The 24769-nt window shown below is 52.2% G+C and overlaps 1 protein-coding gene across 1 annotated transcript in view; it reads right to left on the bottom strand.

The window, feature by feature from the left end:
* Positions 1-6684: 6684 nt before the first annotated feature.
* Positions 6685-24769, bottom strand: part of LOC103352187 (sickle tail protein homolog) — a 47337-nt gene continuing 29252 nt past the window's right edge. The window contains 9 exon segments of the mRNA XM_089311266.1: positions 6685-7911; positions 8451-8596; positions 9342-9578; positions 10439-10674; positions 13408-13555; positions 13756-13802; positions 13804-13884; positions 15296-15302; positions 17250-17418. Of these exon segments, the coding sequence (XP_089167392.1) occupies positions 7750-7911; positions 8451-8596; positions 9342-9578; positions 10439-10674; positions 13408-13555; positions 13756-13802; positions 13804-13884; positions 15296-15302; positions 17250-17418 (1233 nt within the window). The 3' untranslated portion in view covers positions 6685-7749.

Raw genomic sequence — 24769 nt, 5'->3', positions numbered from 1 at the left:
CTCGACCTTCCCCTGCCTCGCAGGGGTACAGCTGCCACTGACCTCTCTAATAGTTTACAGACGGGTCATATCCACCAATGCTACACTTCACAATACCTTTAAGGATTTTGCGTGATCACCCTAGATTTCTGAGATATGTGGATGACTACAACTCATTAATCACATTTTACTAATGAGGATTAGTTTGCTTATCACACTTAGTTTTGGACAAATAGAGCAGGACTCCTGCTTCCCGATCTCTAATAAAAGCGGTAAAGACCCCCCCTAACGTTTCTTCATCTCTGTTCAGTCTTGGATGTCTGGAAGGTTACGCGAGAGAGAGAAGCCATTATAATTCGCAGTGGAAATCCACACACCTCTCCGCATTGCTGACATGATAGTCCCATCTTCTAGCATGTCGTGATTTATAAAAAAGTTGTGTACTGACCTTGTCAGGCAGAGCACACTGCACAAGCACAGCAGTTCCAAGCTGCACCGGCTATAGAAATTATCCAACCTAATCATCTCTTTTATTGGTAAAGAGCTTAAAGCCAAGGGAATAAGTATATTGCCCAAGGTCACACCAGCAGTTTGTGGCCAATACAAGATCAAATTTCAAGCTTTCTGACACCCTCTATTATAGCTCCATACCCTCTCTTATGAAGGTAAAATTCTTTGTTGATCTCTCCAAACTACTTCCATAATATCTTCCTGATGATTAGCAAACCAATATAATAGGCATAGATTCTGCAGGCAAGAGAGATTAAATGACTCTTCCCCGAGGGTATGGGGACTATTACAAAGGGAAGAAAAAACAAGAATAAAAAATTCTAAGTCTCTTGAAATTTGAAGGATATGGCCGATAAAATTAGCAATCTTTCCAGGGTCTGGGTTAGATGGTGTCTAACTTGCATCGGCATTTAGTATTTGCTCTTTTTAAAGAGAATTCTTTTTGATGGAGTTTTGAGGAGTAGAGAATGGAGAAATTTGTTTAAACACATTTTCTTTCAGATAGAAATGCTTTAAATGACCAGTATCTGCAACACTGGAGAAAACATATCAAATTTACCCAAAGTGGTTCTTTCCTGCTTAAGCAAGATGAAACACTAGTTCTTAACTTTCACTGTTCCAGTCTGTCCTGTGGCTATTGGAGTCAATAGTAAGTGGCCACCCACTATGGCCAGAGGGCATGGCCAGGAGCTGGAGAACTGTCAAAAGGAAACAAGTCCTGGCACATGCTCTGAAAGAGGACTGGGGTGCAGAGAGCAGAGCTTCAAGATTTCAGTCCTGCAGAATGCATGGCCCCAAGGAGCTAGAGTGAAGAGGGAGGTCTTCCAGCAGAGGGACTTTCAAAGGTTTTTATGGAGGAGCTGAGTCTTGAAAGGAGATAGGATTTTGAAAAGGGGCTAAGAAGGAAAGGAACTGCACGTAAAGGAAACACAGCTCTAAAGTGAGTGCTAAGATGAGTACACTGATTTTTAAACTATTAAATGCTTTGTTGGCATTATATTCAAAATGATTCTAATATAGTCCCCTACAGCAGATAGAAAGATGTAGTGTCAAATAACAGGGATGAAAGGATGCAGAGCCAACTTTTCAGTTGACAAATCTTTGTTGCACATAAAATGCTCGTCAGTTACTGCACTAGGTATTGGGAATACAAAGATGTCAGTAACTTTGAACAAATTTATCAAAGGGCTTAAAAATCAGACACACTCTTCAATTCATGGTAAAATGTTTGCTCTTCAAAATGATGCTATCATATACTTCCTTCTAGGCAGTCAAAAGATTCCATTCTATCATATTTTCGGGAGAAATCCAGAATGAACACAAAATAGGATCAGGTGAATATGGACACACGTACTATACTATCTCATCTCATAAGAAAGATTTCATGGGGTCGGCACCATGGCTCACTTGGTTAATCCTCCACCTGCGGCACTGACATCCCATATGGGTGCTGGGTTCTAGTCCCAGTTGCTCCTCTTCCAATCCAGCTCTCTGCTGAGGCCCAGGAGGGCAGTTGAGGATGGCCCAAGTGCTTGGGCACCTGCACCTGCGTGGGAGACCAGGAAGAAACACCTGGCTCCAGGCTTTGGATCGGCACAGTGCTGTCTCTCTTACTGTCTGTAACTCTCTCAAATCAGTAAATAAAATCTTAAAAAAAAAAAAAAGATTTCATGGCATACTAGGATAGACACAGGATGTCATTCACTTGAAACAATCAAGTTGCCTGGATGCACAATAGCTACAGCATGGAGGCTGCACCCCGTGGCCCCCCAAACTCAACACATGCCTCCTTCACTTGGCCCTGTTGCCACCCCAATCACAGAAGCTCTGCCTTCTTCATCTCTCCCACTTCCCAGCTTCCACTTTATCATCCTCACCAACTCTGGGCTGTACCTTTTCTACTCCACCTGAATGGTCTAAAACACTTATGAACCCCTTTCAGCTCAGCCAAAAGCAGCTCTAACAACACAACTGTTAGGCCATATGTGCAGTGAAGATGCTGGTATTATCTTAGATAAGAAATGTTAGATGCCAGTGAAAAATAGAGGTAAACTGAAAGGAAGTGAGGTATTTCAATGTAGTTTTCAGGCTCTTTTGTAAGTATGTTTTCATAGTTGCTTTCCTGATTATTCAGAATTCTAATACAGATGATGAAAGAGCATGTTATAAACATGTCCTAACAATACACTAAGAACTTACCGGTATTCACACACACATACATGGAGAAAAAAGAAGATACGGGTGTCTTTCAAAAGGGAAAAACCTAGAAAAGATGAGGACAATTATACAAATATGAGTATGGTACTGACATGTTGCACAGGGATAATTATAGACTAGTAGAACCCATGGAAACAGATTGTTGCAGAAGATAATAATGTCTGTTTTTCTCTCCTTAAATTGTATAAGCTACTACCTGGTATATTTTTTTCCCTCACAGTACATATCAGGTAATTTTCAAATTGACAGGAAATAATTTATGTAGAAGACCGAATTTTAAAAATCATTGCAAGTTTAGAATTTTGCAATTGAAAAAGTTGATTTAAAATGTTGATTTTTTTTTCCTTAGGATATTTAGCATTCAATATTGTGTTTTAGGAAAGGAAAATACCCAAGAAACTATCTTGGAACTGCCTGAGGAGGGTGGGAGAATGCATTAACATGCACTGCCCTATATTACACTCTTTCTGTTCAAGTAACAGTTTTTCATGGCAATTACTCAACAAGATAACATTTGCACACACAAGCAAATCAGGCTAAAAAGTAGGGTAACTTGTTTCAAAGTTAATAAACCAGAAATGTTTTTATCGAAATAATAAACAGGAGAATTTTATAGACAAAAGCATACATTTACATGGACCACCAATTAAAACAATTGTGTAGCAGATTACAGCAAAACCTCATTTCCAAGTTTCTGAAAAAGAGATTTTATAAATTCAAGTAGAATAAACCAGAGAAAATTTAGAATTAGACAAGTACTATATAATTACTATTGCATAATAAGTTACAAGATTAAACATTGTAGATCAGAGTTTTAGATTTTACTTTCATTTAGGTGACAACAAAATTTTACAGCTATATGCTATGAAAATGTTTATTCATGAAATACATTAGTGTCAGCTACAATGCCGTTTTTGGAATCCTTAAATTCTAATTCTTGAAAACCTGTAAGATGATTTAACTACAGTATATCTCATATGTGGTATGAAAATACTGGTTAACATCATTTCTCTTGAATGCTATGTGCTTATTCATAGAAAACTCCTAAATAAGAGTTGGAATTTGGTTCACAGTTTCTAAACTGTGCACAAATTTTTTATGACAACCTGTTACCCACAGAGGAAGCTGTCCATAAACTAAGACAAGATGGAATTTACTAATTTTATATACATCATTGTAAAATTTTCTTGGTTCTAAATCTCTAACCAGTAGGGATCTTAGGGTAACAGGGAGAGTGAACAATGGTAAATTAACATAAAAGGTAAGAAACATCAGAACAAGAAGTGGAGAGTTCACACTGGACATTCACTTAATTCAATAAAATTTCCATATTTGCTTTTTACCCAAATAATCTAGTAACCTAAATCATGAAATTTCTAATCCAGTAATGGTTGTTGTCAAACTTAGTAAATAAAAACACAATCCAATGTACAAAAGACACTTGTTTTAATTTTAAAGATATTTACACCTTAGTATGTTTTAAACTATTTACTCAAATAAATTCTTGCCACTGTGTGCTGTTTCCTATGGCTATTCATTGATGTCTATTTCTGGATTGCATAGACATGTTACTTACTAGCAAGTAAATCTTGTTTGAAAAAGCATGGATATGAGCAGTTATGAAAAACGGAGGATCCCCATCTGTGTCTCTAGATTAAAGTACAACCAATGATTTGTAGTGCTCCAATAATTTATATGAATATAAAATGTAACAATTTGCATTCTTAAGTGTATGACATGTATGAGATTGCAAATAACTTAATAAAAACTTTGTTCAGTAATAGGATTTTATTTCAAAGATGTGATCTTAAACAAAATGAATTCTCAAGTTTTAAAGCATACAACGACTCACTTTTATTATTTATTTAAGAAAAAATTATTATAATGACTTACAAAGTGTTTATCATGGAAAAACACCCATTTTTATTTCTTTAACCTTACCTCATACTGTAATTTAGAATCAATTTCATAAAATGAAAAATTTGATCTGTGCAACTAGTAACATGGTTTCATTCAAGATTTAGAGATAATATTTGCAATTCAAGCAGAATTTTGCTACAATTTTTCTACAAAGCCCTGGAATATCTACTTATTTAATTAGCTTTGCTTCTTAGAAAATCTAAAAGGGTTTCAAGTCTTCTACAGATACAGATTTTGAACACCACTGAACTCTTTCCAAAAAAACAGAGTTATTTTAAGTTATGTTTTCCTCCACTGTAGAAAATCTTGAAGATCTTTTTTTTCCTCCCTCCACCAAAATCTCATTTTCACCTGAAATAATCACGTTCAGGTTTTCTCAGAAGGTAAAGTATACCTTCTCACAAGGTTTCAAATTTCAGGATTCCAATAATGCATTTAGGCTAAGCACCCACTTTGTGTGCCTATTATTTTGCAGTTCTGTTATTTGCACCCCATGTGGGTCCTTTGGAGGCTCCCAAGCCCTGACTAACCATGAATCCCTCCATCCCTCAAAGTGGATCACTGACCACAAAGATGCCTGATGATCTCCAAGCCCTATCTTCTGTCCAAAAGGAAAAGGTAGGGCTTTGTGAGGCCAAAAGGAAGAGAAGGAAAACAAGACAAATGTAGCTCATGCTCAAAGTGAAAAGTGCTTGGGCAGATTAGTATTTTTTTTCCTGTGAGGCATCCTGCCAAACTTTTTTCCTCTTTTTTTTTTTTTTTTTTTGAGAGAGAGAGAGAGAGAGAAGAGTTATTATTGAGTTACTATTATTTTATTGGTCTGATTTTTTTTTTTCTCAGTTTCTTGGAAAGTGTGGGTATTTACCACCCCCGTGGGCCCTGGAATCGGGGCCGGGCCGTTTTGTGTTTTTCCCTTCAGTCCACATCCCTGACCCCTGCTGCCCCTGCCTCACCCTATCGAAAGCCCAGCTCCAGGCGACTCCCAAGGACACATCCTACTCTTACCCTCTTGCCCCACTAGCTCAGGATTCCCCATCCCAGCCTCCCCTAGAGCCAGAAATCTTCACTTAACCGCCCCCTAACCACAACAACCACCTCCGCCCCACTCGCCCCCACTCCGAGTGCTGCCTGGGCTTGGCCACCTCAGCTCCCTCCGGAAGGCTTTAATTCGCAGTCCCTCAGCCCTCTGCCGCTGTGCCCACCCCCTTGCAGCAGCCCAGCACTGCCGGAGTCCGGTTACCTGCTCCCCGGGGACGCTGACAAGTGCGGAGGTCCTGCTGACACCGCAACCCTCTCAGGAGGCCCTGCGTGACCCGGACCCTCAGGTGAGGAGCTGGGCGCGCCGGTGGGTGGGCTGCCGGGTAGGGGGTCCCGGGGGAGCTCTGAGGGCTCGCTGGGGTCAGAGGCCGGCGCAGAGGTGGGGTGCTGTGTGTCCTCCCTTAGGAACTGAGACGGGGTCGGTCACGGGGGCCAGTTCGGGGGAGGCAGCAGCGCCTTTCCCGGTCTGGCGAGGAGGCGACAGCCCGCCGAGGGGAGACCGCCGCCAACGGGAAGTCGCGTGGCAGCGCCCACGCGTCCTTGCGCGCAGACACCGGTTCCTCCAAAGGGAGCTTGACCGCTCCTCGGACATCCGCGGAATCCGCACTTAACGGGCTTAACGTGCAGCGCCTCAGGAGGCCATGCTGGAAAAGTGTTTCCGCCACCGCCCTCCCACCCCCCAAACCAGAGCTGCGGCTCCAGCTCGCAGAGGTGCGGGCGTGGGCTCCAGCGTTGCCCACCGTGAAACACACGTTCACGCAGGCTTCCTGCTGGCAGCCCCATGTGCACGCCTCGCTTTGCAGGTCTGTCCTCTCGGGAGCGCAGACCTCGGCGTTCGAACGCGTGGGCCCTGCCCGGCAGCCCCGGGCCCCGCGGCGCAGCCGCCCGGGTGCACGTGGGCGCCTGTGCGTGTGTGCACACGCGGGAGTGGCGGGATGTCCCCCAGGCTTCTTTCGCTGGAGAGACTGGGTGAACTCTGGCAGGAGGGGGGAGGGAACGTGGGAGGGGCTGGTCCCGCTGCTCACCCGCTACCTGTGGGGCCCTCGACCTGGCTCATACCCCTGGGCGGGCTCTAGGGGCGCTTTCCTAGGCTGGCTGGGAGAGTTGTGAAAGGAGTGCCTGTGGGAGACTCCGCTCTCACAGCGTCCGCTCCACCTGCATGCTGGCTGAGCCGGGAGGTCACGCAGCTTTGCCACTGCCTCTGTCCCTTTGATCCTGGCTGGTGGCGAGCGTGCCCGCGGTTGCGGGGCAGGTAATGCCGGGGTGTCCCAGGAAGTGCGGACACGCGGGCCGGCGTGGCGAAGGCCCAGCTGAGGCCATGGCTGCCATGAGGGAGGGAGGCTCCTTCGGCGAGAGAGGAGACAGGAAAATGAAGGCACCCCTCCGGGGCTTTGTTGTGCAGAGGGCTCTGGCTCAGGGCTGCATGCGGGACCCGGGCTCCCGGGAGCCGGGGACCACGGAGCGGCTAGTCGGCCGCCGCTGATGGCCTGGCGGCTTGGGGAAAGGTTGGCAAGGGCAGGCTCCGGAGGGCGCAGCTCTTTCCCCCTCGCCCCCACCCTCCTCTGTTGAGGTTGCCTTAGGCTCAGGTTCACCTGGATTGGAAACTTGGGGCAAGTCGGCGGTCATGGTGTCTTCCTCCCCGAGCTGAGTCCCAGAGGCGGACGCCCCTCGCCCACACCCTTGGCATCCCACGTGTGAATGCCAAAGAGGCATTCTCCTCCTGTGAATGCCAAAGAGAGGAGCCCGTTGGAAGCCAACTTCCACCAGAGCTCAGCGAGGCTGCACACCCGCAGAGTCCCGCCTTGGCAACCTCTGGCATGAAGCAGACACTCTTGAGATGGAAGGGAAGGACAGCGAATGCTACCAGCTGACGCCAGGAAAGTGTGCAACCGCTTCTCTGTAGGAGTCTCAGAGCTGGTCAGTGGGCTGCCCGCTCTCACAGGCGGCACAGGTGCTGCGGGCGCCTGGCTCAGCTCCACCTTGGGCCGGGGGAGCCGCAGCAGGAGATGCACCTGCTCTCTGCGGCCAGCACGTCTGTGAGCACTGGGCAGGGAGTCCCAGATGCCCTGCACATCATCCACATACCTATAGCTCTGCCATTATTTTGCCTCCTTCCTCTTCGTCCTCCTCATCCTTGGGAGACACAGTGACTGCTAATGAGGCCTGGGTCCAGGATGAGGCGGGCTCCTCTGTAGAACACTTGGTTGCTCTGGTCTGTGGGCTTGGTCTGGCGTCCTCGCTGCTTGCCTAAGGAGAGTCAAAGTACAGATGCTGGCGTTACGCCAGCCAGGAGCCAGTGAGCGGGGGATGCACAGTGCCCACGGCCTACACCACTGACTGTGCGTCCCCGTCTAGCAGAGGTCTGCTGTCTGCCCGGCACTGCGTTTGCACTTCGTGTGCACCAGCTGTGTGCACTGACAATGCTGGAGAAACAGCAACTCTTCCACATCCAGCTCCCTGAACTTCTTCCTGAACAGCCTCCCACGCCTGTGTCGACCCGCCTCAGTGACTGCTGGCATCCCCACCTACCCCACACATGCTGGTCCAATGCCTGCCTGGGAAGCAGCCCGTGACCTGCCTCAGCCAAGTCAGGATCCCCCTGGGCTGCTGCATCTAGTGACTCCTCCCCTCCATGGCACCTGCCTGGATCCACCCAGGCCCCCCTCCGCGTACTTTCCCCATCCAGCCCAGTGTCTGCCTCTCTTCTCTGCCTCGCGACTTCTACTTTTGAGTGGGGAGTGCCTGCTCTGAGAGTGACCTCTGGACCTGAAACCAGCATGCCAGACCTTGGCCGTGACTGTCTCCTTCCTGCTGGTGTAGACCACGTCCCCTGACCTCGTGGTGGTGAGCCTGGATCCCAGCAGGTAGCTTCGCCGAGGGGGCAGGGTAGGAGGGGATGGTGACTTTCCCCCCTGCTCTGAATTTGGAGAGTCTTCTGGAAAACAGGGTGACATCGCAAACATCAACTCTCTGCGAGATACCATCCACGGGTCAGTGTGGGCTATAACAGTGCCATCCAATGGAAGAATTCCCTGTATGGAGGGATGATTGCGGGTGTAGACCCAGACCCAGAGAGACCCTGCGTGAGTATCCACCTCTACCTCAGTTTCTTCACTTGTCAAATGGGTAGAACAGTAGTACCTTCGGGGCCTGTGTTGTGGCTCTGTGGGTTAAGCTGTGCTTGCAATGCCAGCATCATATAAGAACACCGGTTGGTGTCCCGGCTGCTCCACTTTTTTTTTTTCTTTAGAAGTTTATTTTACTTATTTGAAAGAGTTACAGAGAGAGGTACAGAAAGACCGAGAGGTCCTCCATCTGCTGGTTCACTCCCCAGATGGCCACAAAGGCCAGAGCTGCGCGGATCCGAAGTCAGGAGCCAGAGCTTCTTCTAGGTCTCCCACGTGGGTGTAGAGGCCCATGGACTTGGGCCATCTTCCACTGCCTTCCTGGGCCATAGCAGAGAGCTGGATCGGAAGAGGAGCAGCCAGGACACCAACTGGTGCTCATATGTGATGCCGGCACTGCAGGCAGCAGCTTTACCCACGACGCCACAGTGCTGGACCCCTCACCTCCTGCCCAAGATTCTTGAGCAGTGAGACACAGGCCCAGTTACCAGACCCTATCCCAGGGGTGGCACCACACAGCACCCTAGACGTCCACTGGGACCCAGAGCTCACCTGAGAGCTCCAGCTTGTCCACTATGCCCTCTCCCCTGGGTGCTGGGCCCGGCGCAGGCGGCATCTCCAGGTTTGGAATGGACTTCATGATGTTGGCCTGAGCTTCTTCCAGTAGCTTCTCAAACTCCTTGCCGTTGTAGTGGTCCAGGTCCGGCCTTTTCTCATTTCTTTTCAGCTTTCTGAAGGGAACCAGCAAGTAAAGAAAGGTTAGGGAAAAAAAGCAAACAAAAACGAGAACTCAGAGGGAAAGCGCGTGGCCGTGTTGGGGATTCCTGTTGAGGGGTGGGGGTGGGCGTGGACAGAGGACAGCCTGGGCCCAGGCCCCCTCTCCCTTCTGCTGCCACCTGTGCTGGGACAGGTGCCGTCTGGCCCAGAGACACTCCCAGAGCACTCAGATTAGGGGATGCAACACACACGCCCACCAGCACCCGGGTCACGCGCGCCTAGGGGCCGTCTCCCACTACCAACTCTGTTTTCTCCCATCGTGGGGCTGGGGGCAACACCTGCTAAGAACCGAAACCATCCCAAGGGCTCAGCTGCACTTAAGTGGAAGAACTGCCACCAGTTAAGACCCCCAGGACCCCGGGTTCTCACTTTAAAACAGGGGTGGGGGTGGGGGTGGGGGTGGGGGCATCTAGATTCTGGAGAGTTCTGCAACAGGGAACATAGGAGGACCACTTTCCTAAACACCTGCCTACTCTTAAAAACATATCTGCGCTGTGGCACAGTGGCCTAGTGGGCTACGTCTCCACCCACAGTGCCGGTTATCCCATAGGGGTGCAGGTTCGAGTCCTGGCTGCTCCACTTCCGGTCCAGCTCTCTGCTATGGCCTGGGAGAGCAGTGGAAGACCGCCCCGGCTGGGACTGGGAGTTCACTGGGCCTGGACCCCAGGTGCTCTGCTATCGGAGGTGGTCTGGCTAGCAGCATCTTGGGCACTGGGTCCACCGCCGGCCTGGGGGGACACCTGGCGCTTTTGCTGTCTTGGCAGGGCTTGGGGAGGGGTGGTTACACCTGCAGGGGCTCTCCCAGGCCTGTAGGCTGGGCCTCTCTCCCCGCCCAGAGACCCAAGGCCTCTGGAGACCCAACACCCTGCCACGGGCCTGCGCTACCTCCACGGCCGCGGCTCTGGTCCTGGCGTCCTCCGCGAGCGGGCCGGGCGGGTTCTGCGCCTGCTGCCCGGTCAGGGGCACCACGTCCAGCTTCACGTCACCGCGGGCTGGGCCGCAGTCCTCCGGTCCCCCCAGGACTTCCGCGGCCATGGCCTTCTCCACCGCCATGTAGTGCGTGGCCTGGGCGGCATTGGCGCCCTTCAGGAGCCTGTTGGTCAGATGCCTAGGAGAGAGCACGCGCAGGTGTGAGGCAGCATTAGCCAAGACCAGTCACTTCCGGTGTCACCACCTAGCGGAGCCGGCCGGAAATGCTGTTAAAGCAGAGTGTTAGTTCCGGGGTGTGGGTTTTCATTTTAAATTCCGGACCCCCTCATGGGTCCAGCTGTTACCCCTGCAGCTGCTTGCCCTGCCTGGTGCGCTGTGGTGCCTGCCGCCATCCCTTCACTGTGCAGGTGCTGGTGCCGGTGCCATGGTGCGGACAACCTGACCCAACAACACACTCTCTCTCTCTGCGTGTGGCTTCCACCTGAACCCAGCCCCCATGGCCCCGGGAAACAGTCCTCACCCACGGCCTCCTGCTGTGTTCCAGTTCCTTCTGCTGGGGCTCTCTGGCTGCCTCATCTTCCCACAGGGTCAGCGGTGACCATGACCTTATGTTCAGTCCTCACCCTGCCATGTTTCAGAGTCACATGAGGCTGTGTGTCCATCCCTACCCATGGGAATGACGAGGCCTGGGGGCCAGAGAGTCCTCTGTGTGAGACCAGTTCTACTTGGTCTCACCATCACACCTGGGAATTCCACCGTTCTTTAAAAAACATTCATTATCTATTTATTTGAAAGGCAGAGTGACAAAGAGGTGGAGGGAGAGATAGAGATCATACATCTGCTGGATCACTCTTCAAATGGCCTCCAGACACAAGCCAGGATCCCAGAATTCCACTTGGGTCTCCCATGTGGGTGCAGGGGCCCCAGGGTTTAGGCCATCTTCCACTGTCTTCTATCTGAAGTAGAGCAGCTGGGACTCTGGTGCTGATACGGGATGCTGGTGTTGCAAGTGGTGGCTTAACCAGCTCTGTCGCACTCCAGCCCCACCCCCTTCCTATTAAAATGCTCTTTCCTAGGCCGGCATTGTGGTGTGGTGGGTCAAGTTGCTGTCTGCCCTGCTGTCATATCATATGGGTGCTGGTTTAAGTCCTGGCTGCTCCACTTCTCATCCAGCTCCCTGCTAACGCACCTGGGAAAGCAGCAGAAGATGGCCCAAGTGCTTGGCCCTTGACACCTTCGTGGGAGACCTGGAGAGAGTTCCCGTCTGCTGGGTTCAGCCACTGCAGCCATTTGGGGAGTGAACCTGCAGATGGAAGATCTCTGTTTCTTTCTCCCCCTCTCTCTAATTCTGCCATTCAAATAAGCAAAAATAAATCTTAAAAAATGCTCTTTCTTCCTTTCTTGGTTTGATAAAAGATATCACAAGTCTCTCCTCTGCTCCTCAACTTTATTTCTTGCTCCTTACTTTGCATGTTCAGTGCATTGAATCTCCAAGCCCCGCCCTGCTCCCAGCCCCTCCCTCTGAGTTAAGGCAGGGACCCCCTCTAGCTGTCTTCTGAACTTCAGCTGAAGTCTGCAGTACCCTAGTGGGCACCTCTGTTGGGACGTGGTTCCCATGTCTCAAGTTCTACATATAGGGACACACGGCTGTCGCTTGGCAACCCCCAGAGTCTGCTCTGAACTGTGCATGGTGCTTGCCTCCCCTTCCCCACCACGGTGTGGAACAGGACACGTGCACGACCTCGGGATGTGCGTATTCCCGCCTCATCCCCTGGGTCCTGATGGCAGCCGAAATGCCCTTCCCATTTCTGTTTATTTTCAGTTATTTAACTGGTGTCCTGCCTCACTCTCCCCACTGGTGGTTTCAGAGACAAGACGTCACGTGGCAGTCAACACTGGAGGGAAGGCAGACACAGAGCTACATTCTTCCACAGGGGCAGAGTTACCTGCCAGGCCGTGGGCTGCCTGTGTTTGCTTAACAAGAGGGGTCCCTCACAAAAGTGCTCCTGGAAACAAACCCTGCACACACGTGGACCAGCACAGTGTTAGTGAGCGTGGACCAGCACAGTGCTAGTGGGTGTGGACTTCTGGAATCTTCTTTTCCAGGGAAGTGCCCGATGAGCCTGTGGTTTCTTTGGGTCCTTTGCCACATGGTGACCCTGGCTGATGCGGGGGTTCTCCCTCAATTGGGGTAACTGGCTTGGGCCCCTCAAGGGGGACTTGCTTCTCCCTCCTACACCTTCAGTTGGTAATTGCATTAAGACTTGGTTTCAACACCATTTCTTCTCCTGTCCTGAAGCAAAGGAGGCAAACCCACTGTTCAGCCTCAAAACGTTCTTGCAAAAAATCCCTCCTTTATTAAAAAAAAAAAAAAAAAAAGATGTCTACTGAAGTTTAAGCCCTGGAAGGCACAGTACAGTAAGCATGTGTTGCTCAATTAGGCCCTTACTTCATAGAGCAATAGAAATTCAAGGTAGGAGGGAGTCCAGGCTTCTGATCAGCACACCAGAAGTGAGTCCTGATGAGTGACAGCAAGGAGATGGGTGGGACTTGGCAGAGCCGGGGAGTCCTACACAGCAACCCAGGCCTTCCTGACCAGGCCCCACTCTGGTGGCCCCGCCCAGCCGTCAGCCCCGCAGCTCCGATCCCGCCCTTTTCACTGGGGACCCCTCCCCCCACTCCACCTCAGAAGCCCCGCCCTCCAGCCCCGCACCCTTCTCCAGCAGCCCCGCCTCACTTAAGCTGCCCCAGGGCCCCTCCCCTCCGATCCTGCCCTTCTCTTCCCTATTGGCCCTGCTCCTCGCTCCTCCAATCCCACCTTTCTTTTCTCTGGTGGCCCCGCCCCACCCCAGCGGCCCCACCCTACCCCAGCGCCCCGTATCAGCGCAGCCGGTGCAGGGTGGCCACTCACCTGCTCAGCACCATCAGGACGTCTGTGAGGCCCCGCACCCGCTTCAGGAGCCAGTCCAGCTTGTGCGGCTCCTCCTTCAGGAAGCCCACGGCCTCCACCTCGATGCGCAGGACCGCACGCATCTTGTTCTGCAGGGTGGGGAACTCCCCTGCGGGCCAGAGCGGGCAGTGAGATCTCGGGGAGGGGGGCGTGCCTGGGGCGAGGTCAGCTGGGCCTAGGGCCTGTCACGGAAGCCCCTCTCCAAGGGCAGATGTCCCCAGCAGCGCGCCTCCCCGCCCCCACTAGTGCTGGCTGCAGGCCAGAATCCGCAGGGCGCTCACCTTTCAGGGTAGCCACGGCTTCTCCCACCTTTCAGGGCAGCCACGGCTTCTCCCACCTGCCGCAGGAGGTGGGACGTCCTCCACGTCTTTCAGCATCACGGCATGGACCGTGGCTGTGGGCCCCTTCTTCAGGTCGTCCATGAATTCCTCTAGCTCGCTGCAGGGTAGTCAGACCACAGGTGGGGCTCAGCACCCAGGCTCCCAGCCCTGCACCTCCCACAGCCACCGCGTAACCCCCGCGGGCACCAGGAAGCATCCCCAGGTGGGCCCTGGGCTGGCCAAGGGGACACTGTGTCCGGCTCAACAACACCCACTGGTCACGGCCAGGGGTAGTGATGACCGCTAAGGGAGGGGCCAGCACACACTGTGATGGGGGGAGCGGGTGAGAAAGGGAGAGGGGAAGGGGATGGAGATGGGGAGGGGGAGGGGTAAGAGGAGGGGAAGAGGGCTGGCAGTAGAGGAGGAGGGGGAGATGGAGGGGAGAGAAAGGGAGAGAGATGGAGAGGATGAGAGAGGGAGAGAGGTAGGTAGAGGGAGAGAAAGAGGGAGAGAGAGGTGTTGTGGCTGTGGGATTAGTCCATAGGTCTTTAACTTCAGCCTTTGGCATCTTTCGTGTGTGTAGGGGGAGGGGCTGTCTTGTGCCCCCTCAGGTTTTCTGCAGCATCTCTGCTCTCCAGGAGCAATGCCCCTCAGTCACCCAGCTGTGATAAGCAGGGCTGTCCCCAGTCCCCAAGCACTGTTGGCTATCTCTGGGGGTGGGGGAACAGGCTGCCCCTGACTGAGCACCCCCCACACACACACCCCTGACTGTGCCATCAGTGAGGACAAATTTCTCTCCAACAGAGCTGCGTCCAGCAGCAGCACCTGCATCGTGCCCTGGGGCAGGAGACTAAGCCCGCTGGTCGCTGGTGTCTCTCCCCAATCCCTGCAGCTTTGCCTGGAGCTCCAAGGAGTGAAAACCCCTGTTGAAAAGGTTAGGGGGCAAGGAGCAGTGAGAAAGGAACCACTAGGTGGTAGCAGAGAGACAGTGGTGCCTCCGCAAGAACTCTGAGCCTGCAGCCCGCAGCAGGAAGACCAGGGGGCATGTGGCCAAGGAGACAGAGCCTCTGAGAGCATGGTGGCTGCAGGAGGGGTCCGGGCAGGGCCCCCGTTCTCACGTCCAACCAGGACCACAGGGATAGGGCAAATTCATCCTCCTTCCTGGAGCAGCATGGAGCGCCCGTGCTGTCTCTCGTTCTGCTATGGAGGCTGCCGCTGCATCTTTTGGATGGGACGAGGCTCTGCCAGGACCCCTCCCACAGCCCTGCATCCTGGAGGCCCAGGGCCCAGGACCCCCTGGCAGCTCCAGGTGCTTCTGCATTTTGTGCCCAAAGAGCACTGCTTTGCAGGGTGAACTGGACAGACCAGCGAAGACCCGAGTGCCATCAGGGCTGCGTGCACAGCCCAAGCTCCTGCACAGAGCCATCGTCCGCCCAAGCCACTTCCTCAAATTCTACTTCCACATCATCTGCACACTGTGCCTTGTGGATTTCGGGACCTGCACACAGCAGAGACCCCGAAAACTCCACCACAGCTCTCGTGCAGGGACCATGGGACATGGAAGCGAGCGTGGACTGCACTGTGCACAAAGCTCCCAGGCTTTTTGAGACGTACTTTAGATGAAGCATCACAGATCAAATCGTTCACTCAAAAGCTGGGACAGAAACCACGGAGCTGAAATACTTGCTGAACCCCGTGTCTGATCCTGTTATCAAGACAACTTTTGGAATAGCGGCTGAGATCAGTTAACAGCCAGATGCTGCATTTGTAGCCTCCTGTGTAAGGTAGGGCCTGCACTTGACCTTTGTCTCAAAGGAGCAGAACATCTGTTCAGACCTCTTTCATTAGAGATCCATCTACTCCTGCCATCAGGAATCCATGAAGGAGAAAGGATCTTCACCCCACTTCTCTCCATAGTTTCAGCTGTAGGCTCAAAATCTGTCTGTCTGCCATGTGAACGGTTCCCCAGGGACTCGGCCCAACAGGAGCCGGTTTCTCGTGTGGACATAGAAGGAAGGGGCGAGGGAGGGAGGGAGAGAAGGAGATGGCTGTGGAGGTACAGGTGCTCCAGACCTGAGGTTTCCAGCTGTCCTTGACAACACACTCTCGCCTCCACGTCCGTCCCATTGGTGAACCCACGCACACCTTACAACAGGTGCACGGAACCCTGCCATGTGAGTCTATAAAACAATGCGTTTTCCAGATTCTTTTGGAAAACCCAGTTTTAAAAAAACAGGGCTGTTCCAAAAAACATTTCAGACAAAAAACAAGTAGTGCCCTTACCAGCTCACAGTGGGTGATTAACTCTCCAAGTGCATGAGTGGAGAGGGATTTCAGAAAATGTGGATCAACAGTGGCCTAATTTAATTTGGGGGGGGGCAATGATACATTGATCTTTTTTCCCCCTTGACAATGTTAAGAGGGATGCTTTAGTTCTCATCAAACACAGTGGATTGGCCTCAGGCGGACCTGGGCTGTAGCTTGAATGTGAGACGGGAGATGGGACAGAGTGTCCCCCAATGTGGGAGACTTCGGCTTTCCCAGAAACAAGAGAATTACTCACACCAAGGGACCCAGAAATGTGAATATTCATTATCTAAAAAGTGAAAAGTTCCACGGTCAATCTTCCGTGCACAACTAAACGTTAACATAAAACACGTGGGCAGCCGGATAAGCTGCCACCTGCGGATTCATCCCATATGAGCACCGGTTCAAGTCCCAGCTGCTCCACTTCCCGTCCAGCTCCCTGCTAATGCACCTGGGAAAGCAGCAGATGGCCCAAGTGCTTGGGCCCCTGCACCTGCATGGGAGACCTGGAAGAAGCTCCTGGCTCCAGGCTTCAGCCTGGCCCAGCCCCAGCCATTGTAGCCATGTGGAGAGTGAACCAGTGGATGGAAGACCTCTCTCTCTCTCTCCCTCTCTCTCTCTCTGTAACCCTGCCTTTCAAATAAATAAAATGAGTATTTTTAAAATGACAGATGCAGCAGCCTCATGGGGGAGAAGACATACAACTCTGCTCCTTTCAATGGTGGGACTTGGGATCTTTTCAGTGAGAACCTTTACAAGATCGGGTGCACCGGGGGAACATGTTGCATTTAGATTCTCCTGTGATCTCAACTACAGCTGGATGATAGGGAGATAATTTCAGGGTTGGGTTGTTCTTGCTAGGAGTCTGAGTTGTGTGGATGTGACACAGACTTCCCATGGGTCACTGTGCTGGGCATTTGTACCTGACACTGAATTCTGGGAAAGATCGGGTGCTGCAGTCGGCCTGAGGTTGGCTGAAGTCTCCTGGGCCTACATGGAGGGGGGGCCTGAGGTCCCTGGATACTCACAACCCAGCACCACTCTGACTTGTACACAGTCGGTGCTCGCTAAAGAGAGGCGAGAACACTAACCAGAAGGGCCTCTTTGTTGGCCAAGACCGCTTTTCCTTCCAGGCTAAGGTGCCCAGGGCCTGGAGCCGCAGGTGCTCACCTTAGCTTCTGGCCAATCCTCCCTCTTCGCGGAGGTACTTTTGTCTCTCCTGTTCCACCAGGGTGCGCTGTCGCTGCACGGGGTCCTCCAGGCGCCTCATGGTCTCCGCGACTTTGCTGCTGATCCCCAGCTCTGCCTTTTTTATCATTGTGGGTAGCAGCTCCTGGTTCTGCAGCTGCGGGACGAAAGAGATGGACCTCGGCGGGTGCTGGGAGGTCACAGCCCCGCTGCTTTTTAATGTATTTGTTTCAGCGAGAAAGGCAAGAGCGCCCACGCTGTACCGAGCACTGCTGCTTCTCCCAACATCTGAGTTCCAGCAGCCACCAAGCAACCAGACCCGTGTGCCTAAGTCTGCCACCTTTGCATAGGGAGGGAGCAATCGAGGGCCCCAGTTCTGCAGCCATGGACGCTCTGGGTCACAGTCCCCAAAACTTCTCCTAGCTCACAGTGAGACTTTGCACTTCTCTCTTAGGCTTTCTTGATCTCTGTTGGAAACAGGCTGGGTGTTTGTCCCCTACAACACTCACACTGAACCTGAGTCCTCAGGGCTGGTGCCATGGCTCAGCAGGCCACACTGCTGCTGATAGCACTATATAGCATATATAGCGCCTATAGCATTCCAAATGGGTGCCGGTTTGAGTCCTGGCTGCTCCACTTCCCACCCACTCCCTGGGAGGCAGCAGTGATGGCGCAAGTGCTTGGGTGCATGTGGGAGACCTGGATGTTGCAGGCCTTTGAGGAGTGAATTAGCAGACAGACGATCTCTGTCCTTTCAAATAAAATGAAAAACAAATCACGAAAAATGTCAAAATCTCTCATCCTCAGCCATATGCAAATGGTATTAGAAGATGGGGCCCCGGGCCGGCCTTGTGGTGCAGCAGACTAAGGATCTGTTTACTTGGCATCCTGTTTCCAAGTCCAGCTCCAGCCCTGGCTCCTCTGCTTCCAACCCAGCTCCCTGCTGTTGCACCTGGGAAGGCAGCAAGGGACGGCACAGGTACCTGGGCTGTGCCACCCACGTGGGAGACTCAGATGTAGTTCCTGGCTCCTGGCTTTGGTCTGGCGTAGCCCTCAAGGATTCTTCATGGTGCAGAACATGTCCTTAACAAATGCTGATCTGGCCAGGAACCTCTTTAGAATGTCACTTAAAGGAGACACTGTCTCCTGCTTGGGTGCATGGTTCCATGCACCAGATAGCATGAAATCACAGGTCCTTGGAACACGCGACTTGGCGATGGTGGCGTTGAGTGTTCTAGATGTGCCCAGGGCTCTTGGCAGCTTACCCATTTCCCAGGATCTAACACGGGCTGCTTCTGTCCCCAAGCCCATGATGCCCATATAGTTTCTGGAACACACTTGTGTCTGCAACTATAGAGGAGTACAGGGAAGAGCAAGGTGGCTGCCAGGATTCCCCCATCGACAGTAATGATGGTCTGCCTGTTACACAATCCCTCCGGTTCCTCTGGAACTTCAACGGACACGGTTTGGTGGCCGCCTGATTGCACAGACAGGTCTACACTGCTGTGGCTGTCCCCAGCCTTGGGCCAGTCCACTCTGCACACGTGGAGGGGCAGGGCAGCCTGATTGGTTACACCTGCTCAAAATCTCATTCCATCCTGCTTTTCCTCTAAAGCACAACCCTTTCTGCATGGGCCCCGCTGGGCCCCAACATGAGCCTGGCCTCTGACAAAGACTGCCAGGGGCTCCCTTTCTGGTTTCACCACCTCGGAGCCTGGTGACCAGCGGCCAGCTGTCAATCTCTGTGTCTGTCCATCAAAAGGTGGAAGTAACAGCTCATGGCTCACAGGCTGGTTGTGCAGATCCCGCGAGACGGTAATGAGCGGGCTGATGGAGGTGTCTGGTAGAGTTCTAGCCCTGAGCACATGGCAGCTGTTGCTACTGGGGAGCCTGAAGCCGGTGGGGGTGGGCTGCAGTTCAGTCTGGGGCAGAATAGAAAGAACCATGCCAGTCCCAGTGATGTGTGACTCAGCACCACATCATGCATGCTGCTGGCTAAAGTCCTTTTATTAGGGTCTTCAAAACAGCCAGCCAGGCACTATCTGGCTTGCTGAACACAATCAGTGGGGGGAGGGGGGCAGCACTCAGAGGCCAGCTTCCTCCTGGCCGCTCTGCTGCTGCCATTTTGCCCACAAGGCGCTGGACAGGGTGGCGCCTCTGTCTGCGGTCGGGCACCTCCCACTGCACGCGTCCTGCACCCTCTCCAGACCAGGCACTCTCTTGTCTGTCGCAGGCATTCTGGAGCTGCGGGTCCCAGCTCCTGTTCCATTTCTACTCTCGGCAGTCTCTGGGAGACTGTGAGCAGAAGCCCACTAAGGATCTGTTGAATGAGTAGACTGAACAGAGCAGGGATGTTTGACAGTCACAGCCAACCGTGGCGAATCCGAAATTGTTGTCTAAGACGGTGAAATCTGCAGTGACCCATGCTCTCGTGGGTAGCAGATATGAACAATGGCAACCAAGATGGAAATTAACTACCGGGATATTTGAACAAACTTGATATCCAAGCTCAAAAGACGGGAAACGTGGAGCCCCCAGAGTTCAAACAACTTTTTTGGGGATCGCCTGGCAATGACAAGGCACAGGCAGGACTGGGACCTGGTCATTCGAACTCAACCCAATTGCTTGCCTCCCCCGCCCCCACCCTGGCCCCAAGGTGCACTTCTAACTAAGACAGGAACCCTGTCTGCTTTGTTTGCGGCTCCAATCACAGTTCCTGGCACACGGCAGGTACTCCCCCCAACACGAGAGAGCTTCAAGAGTTCATAGCACGTGCATATCCTGAGAACGCGAGGCGTGGATTTCAAAATCTCTTGCACCATTCATCTTTGAATCCCATCGGTTTTCTCAAGTACCCGTGGGTATGTCCTGCAAATCAAGGTCGAAGGGACACCTGTGAGAAGGCAGTGGCCGTGCTGGGAGAACTCCAGTGCAGGAAAGAACCGCGTGCTACTTGACCCACTCCGTCAGACAAGGAGCAGGGAGAGAGAGCGCATTCCAGTTTATTATCAGACTTCCCAAAAAGAGGGGCTGGGTGGGATCCCACCAGGGCACCAAGAGGGCATTTTTCACAGCACATGCAGGCGATGGCGAGTGAATTGCGCATACACCTCTGTGCAGTCTCCTCCGCCCCCAACCCCATCTGTCTGGTGTTCAAGCCACAGCTCTGTCCCTGTTCCCCCCAGCAGAGAGCAAAGAGTCCCAAAGCCCGGATAGGGATCTTATGGCTTCCAGTAAGTCAGTTCTCAGCATCTCAGACCATCAAGTTGGGAGGTGAGCCTTCGACTACAATTGTTAGAAAAAATTAATCAACTCTACGGAGGTACGATTTAAGAATGATGAAATGCACGCATTGCAAATGCACGGTGGAGGTTCGACAAACAAAGCCACAACTGAACAAGGAGACAACGCTTTCTGTCACCTCAGATAGCTCCTCCACGACCCTCTGCCTTCAACACCCTACCCCCAGCCCACGGAAACCACTAACCCACTTCTGTCACTGCATTAGCTTCACCAGTTCCGGAAAGTCACACAAATGGAACCACACCCATGAGAACGCAATCCCTTGTGTCTGGCTTCTTTCATTCCAGGCATTATTTTCAACTCGCAGCCGTGTGTCCCATCTTCCAGTGAGTCATTCGTTTTAGTGCCGAGAGGTGTTGTGTATGCACCTACTAAACATTTTAGCTTTGTGTACATTAACCTGATTCTGGTGATCTGCCAAATTCACTGATTTTCTTTTGCAGGTTCCGAACTCCTGACTTCAGACATACAATGATGTCATTAGCGAGTATAAACAACTATACTTTTCAATTCCCATCTGTCTACCTCTGTGTTATTCCTTGGTTTTACTGTGCTTGGTAGGCTCTTCTGTATGATGTCACAGAGAACCAAATGCCAGGTCTGGCCCAGGATTTGCCAGTGCCGTGGTTTGATTAGTACTTTGGGTGTTTAAGGGTCCCCAAATCTCATGTTAATGGTCAATTGATTGGGGACTGGCATTATGGCACAGTGGGTTAAGATGCTGCCTGTGATAACAGCATGAGTTTGAGTCCTGGCTGCTCTGCTTCCTATCCATCTCCCTGCTACTGTGCCTAGGAAAGCAACAGAAGATGGTTCAAGTGCTTGGACCCCTGCCATCCACATGGGAGACCTGGATGGAGTTCCAGGCTCCTGGCTTCAGCCTGGCCCAGCCCTAACTGTTGTGGCCATTTGGGGAGTGAACCCATAGATGGAAAATCGATCTCTGTTTTTGTCTGTCTCTCCCTGTGTCTCCATAACTCTGCCTTAAATAAAACTTTTAAAATGGTTAATGGCTCTGGGGTATGAACTTTGATTATGGTGTGAAAAGGTGGGGCTTTTGGGACGTGATCAGATTTGCTGGGGTCACTGGTGGAGCCCCCGATTAGTCAGGGTGGTTTTATATGGAGGGACGGCACAGACGCAGGTTGGGAGCCTGCTTCCTCTCTCTGCTTCCTGGCTTGCGGAGTGAGCCTCCTCGGCTCCCACCACCCACCTCCACCATCAGACGCCAAATCAGTGGGGCCATGTGATCTCGTACTGTGAATCTCCAAACACTCAGCTGCCTTACAGCTCCTTCTGCCAGTGGCAGTTTCTCTCGGGAATTTGTGTGACAAAATGCTGACATACAAATATTGGGAATGTGTCTAGTGTTTCCTAATCAACTATAATGCATCTGTAGGTTATTTTGGGTATCCTCCATCAAGTTAAGAAAGTTTCCTTCCAGGCCAGCGGTTCCCAGGCCGCGGCACTGGCCCAGATATTATCTCTTGAACTGTCTTTCCCTCTCTCTTGGATCACTTACCACTACCCCATGGGTCACTGTAGTTCCGTTCACTGTCTTCACGCCTCTGTCTTTCTATGCTTCCATCTGGACAGCCTCCATCACGTTTTCAACTTGACTGATTCCATGTTCGGGCTGTGATTAATCTTCTATGAGGTCCATTCATACTCTGTGTTTCCCAGCTCTTGAAGACCCTATTTCCCAGCTCTTGAAGACCCTAATTTCTGATTGGATGCTGGGCATGGGACGTGCAATCCTGCTGTTTTCCTTTCTGGGTCTTGGACTCCTGGGAGGCCGCTGCATCGGGGACGGACTTTGCTCTTCAGAGACTCGTTTTTGGAATCAAGGGCAGCCTTCCTCCAGGGCTACTTCAGCACCAAGACTGAAACCCAGCGGCGCAACTCCGCCTCTCCACGCTTGCTTGTCAGAGGGTGGTCATCTTCCAGGCTGTGTGAGCTCACTACCACCCGTGCGTAGCTTACTGCTCACTCACAGACCCACAGATGTCCGTAGCGCCTTCTCACATGCTCTCTATACACACTGACCTCGCAGCTCTGATAACTGTGTCCTGCTCACCAGCTCTGGGTCTGTGTCATATCTGCGTGGTGCCTCCATCCAGAAAGCCACGTGAATCCTAAGCTTCCCTTCTCTGTAGGGTCACACTCCCATGCTGTGTGCTGTCCAATGTCAACACCATTGCTTTGTGTATTTATCTACCTTCCACTTTCCTAGCTGCTAATGGCAGGAAGGCCAGGCAGTTCCTCCCTCCTGCCTGGAAGCAGTTTATTGACAAGCATCCTTAGACAGAAATAATGCTCCTGGCCATTAAAATCTTAATTGGACTACATAAGCTACCCATAATAACTTCATGAAGAAACTAGAAAGTTACTTAAACCTAATTCCACCCACCTCCAAATGGACCTGTAGTTCACATACCCAATCCTGGTTTCTTAGGCAAATCCCGAGACTGTGGGGCTTGCCCACAGGGGGCGCCATAACCACACTGACTCTGGCTTTGCTCCTCAGCAGGGGCCCTGCATGGTCTATGAGCGGCAAGTCCAGAAGTTCCACGATGACAGCTGGGCTCCAGACTGAGCCCTGGCCTCCAGGCTAAGTTCCTCCACGCTTCAGGGACCAGCACGGAGGGTACCTGGTCACAGCTGTATGTTCTGCGGGTGCTGTCTCTGCATCTCCCACAGCCTCTGGCTGTCGGGGGATGTGACAAAGGCTTGGAGTAAATGGCAGTCCAACATCAATCCCTGTGCTCATCCCACTGCCCGTCCTGCGTGGCCCACTCCACGTGGACCACGCCCCAGCAAGCTCTCCACAGGGACACTCCGAGAGCTCCCTTGGCTCTCTCTTTGGATGTCAGTGGGCTACTGGGGCCCTGGACCCGTTCTATCTGATGAGCAGAGAGGTGGAGACAAGTGTTCTGAATGATATCCTTTCAAACATAAGAGATTTGGGTGCTGGGGCTCCTGTTCTATCTTCTCCCTCTCATGGGAAGGGGCAGCAATTCTCAGGAATCTACAAAAGGCCACATTATGACCAGAATAAAAATAACCTATTGTTTTTTTTTTAATTTATCAGGAAGCAAGAGATGGAGTGAGCAACAGTGGGAATTTAGAGAAACGGAATGCATCCATTCTCTCAACTTGGGTCAGGTCTCATCTTTCTCCCAGAAGTTTCTGCTTCTAGAAACTTCTCTCACCCCTCAGCGCCTCCCAAAGGGACCAAAGTACAGTCCCTTCTGTGGATATAGGATTGTCCTGATTATCCTAGTAACATCAGGTCCTGTGGCATCATGGGAAAGACACCGCCCCAGCTAACCACAGGCCACCTGTGGGCATGGGGACATGGCGCAGAGCCCCTGTCAGCTCTCCTGCCACTGTGTCACCCTCTGTGCTACCTGCGGGAGGGACCTCGGGGGGCTTAGCACTCCCAGAACCTGCTAGGCTCCCCCTGCCTATGCTCCAGTCCACGCCGATGAGGTCAGACCCTTTCAAACAAATGAATCCTAGTAGACAGATGTGCGGGGAAGGGTGACCACGGGCCACCCTCTGCCTTACCAAACAGCCTCTTCCCTGTTGAAATCCACCCCCCCGGGGGGGGGCTGCACCAGGTGTCCCCTCCCAAGAATCACCCATCAGTCTGAAAGACAAATGTTGCAAGAGGACTTCCCGACGGTTCCATCATCCGATTTCCAGAGCTTGGCTGCCAAGCACAAGGCTTCACGTGGTCTCGCTGTTGTACAGCGCGGTTCCCAGCACATCTCAGCGTCTCAGCCCATCTCTGTTCTTGTGAGACCGTGGCAGGGGCTTCCGTGTGTCTCTGGTGATGGCCCCACTGTCAGACGTGTCGGCGCGTTGGGCTCGTGCTTCCCTCTGGTTTGTGGGAACCCACATGCTGGGGGAGAGCTGGGGCTGAGCGGCCCTTGCAAATCGTGGCGGGAGGGGCAGATGGTGGGCAGGGAGGGAAGCTGAAGGGGACGTGGACCCCAGAGTCAGCCAGGGCACCGAACGAGGTGCCGCCCCCTCTTCCTGTGTTTCTGCCCTTTATACCCAGGAAGCCGGAACAGCTGCGCAGTGCTGGAACAAGCATGGCGCTGGTGTGATTCCCACGCCATCCCAGACCTGAACCTTGACCTTGACCTGTTTGAGGAGGCTGTGATTCCGTCAGGAGTGGCCACTGGTGGGAGAGCCAG

This window comes from Oryctolagus cuniculus, chromosome 13 (genome assembly GCF_051225735.1).
Source record: "Oryctolagus cuniculus isolate XC-2025 breed Fujian yellow rabbit chromosome 13, ASM5122573v1, whole genome shotgun sequence".
Classification (NCBI taxonomy): domain Eukaryota; kingdom Metazoa; phylum Chordata; class Mammalia; order Lagomorpha; family Leporidae; genus Oryctolagus; species Oryctolagus cuniculus.
Note: the sequence above shows the minus strand (reverse complement) of the source record. Positions and strands in the feature narration are given on the sequence as shown.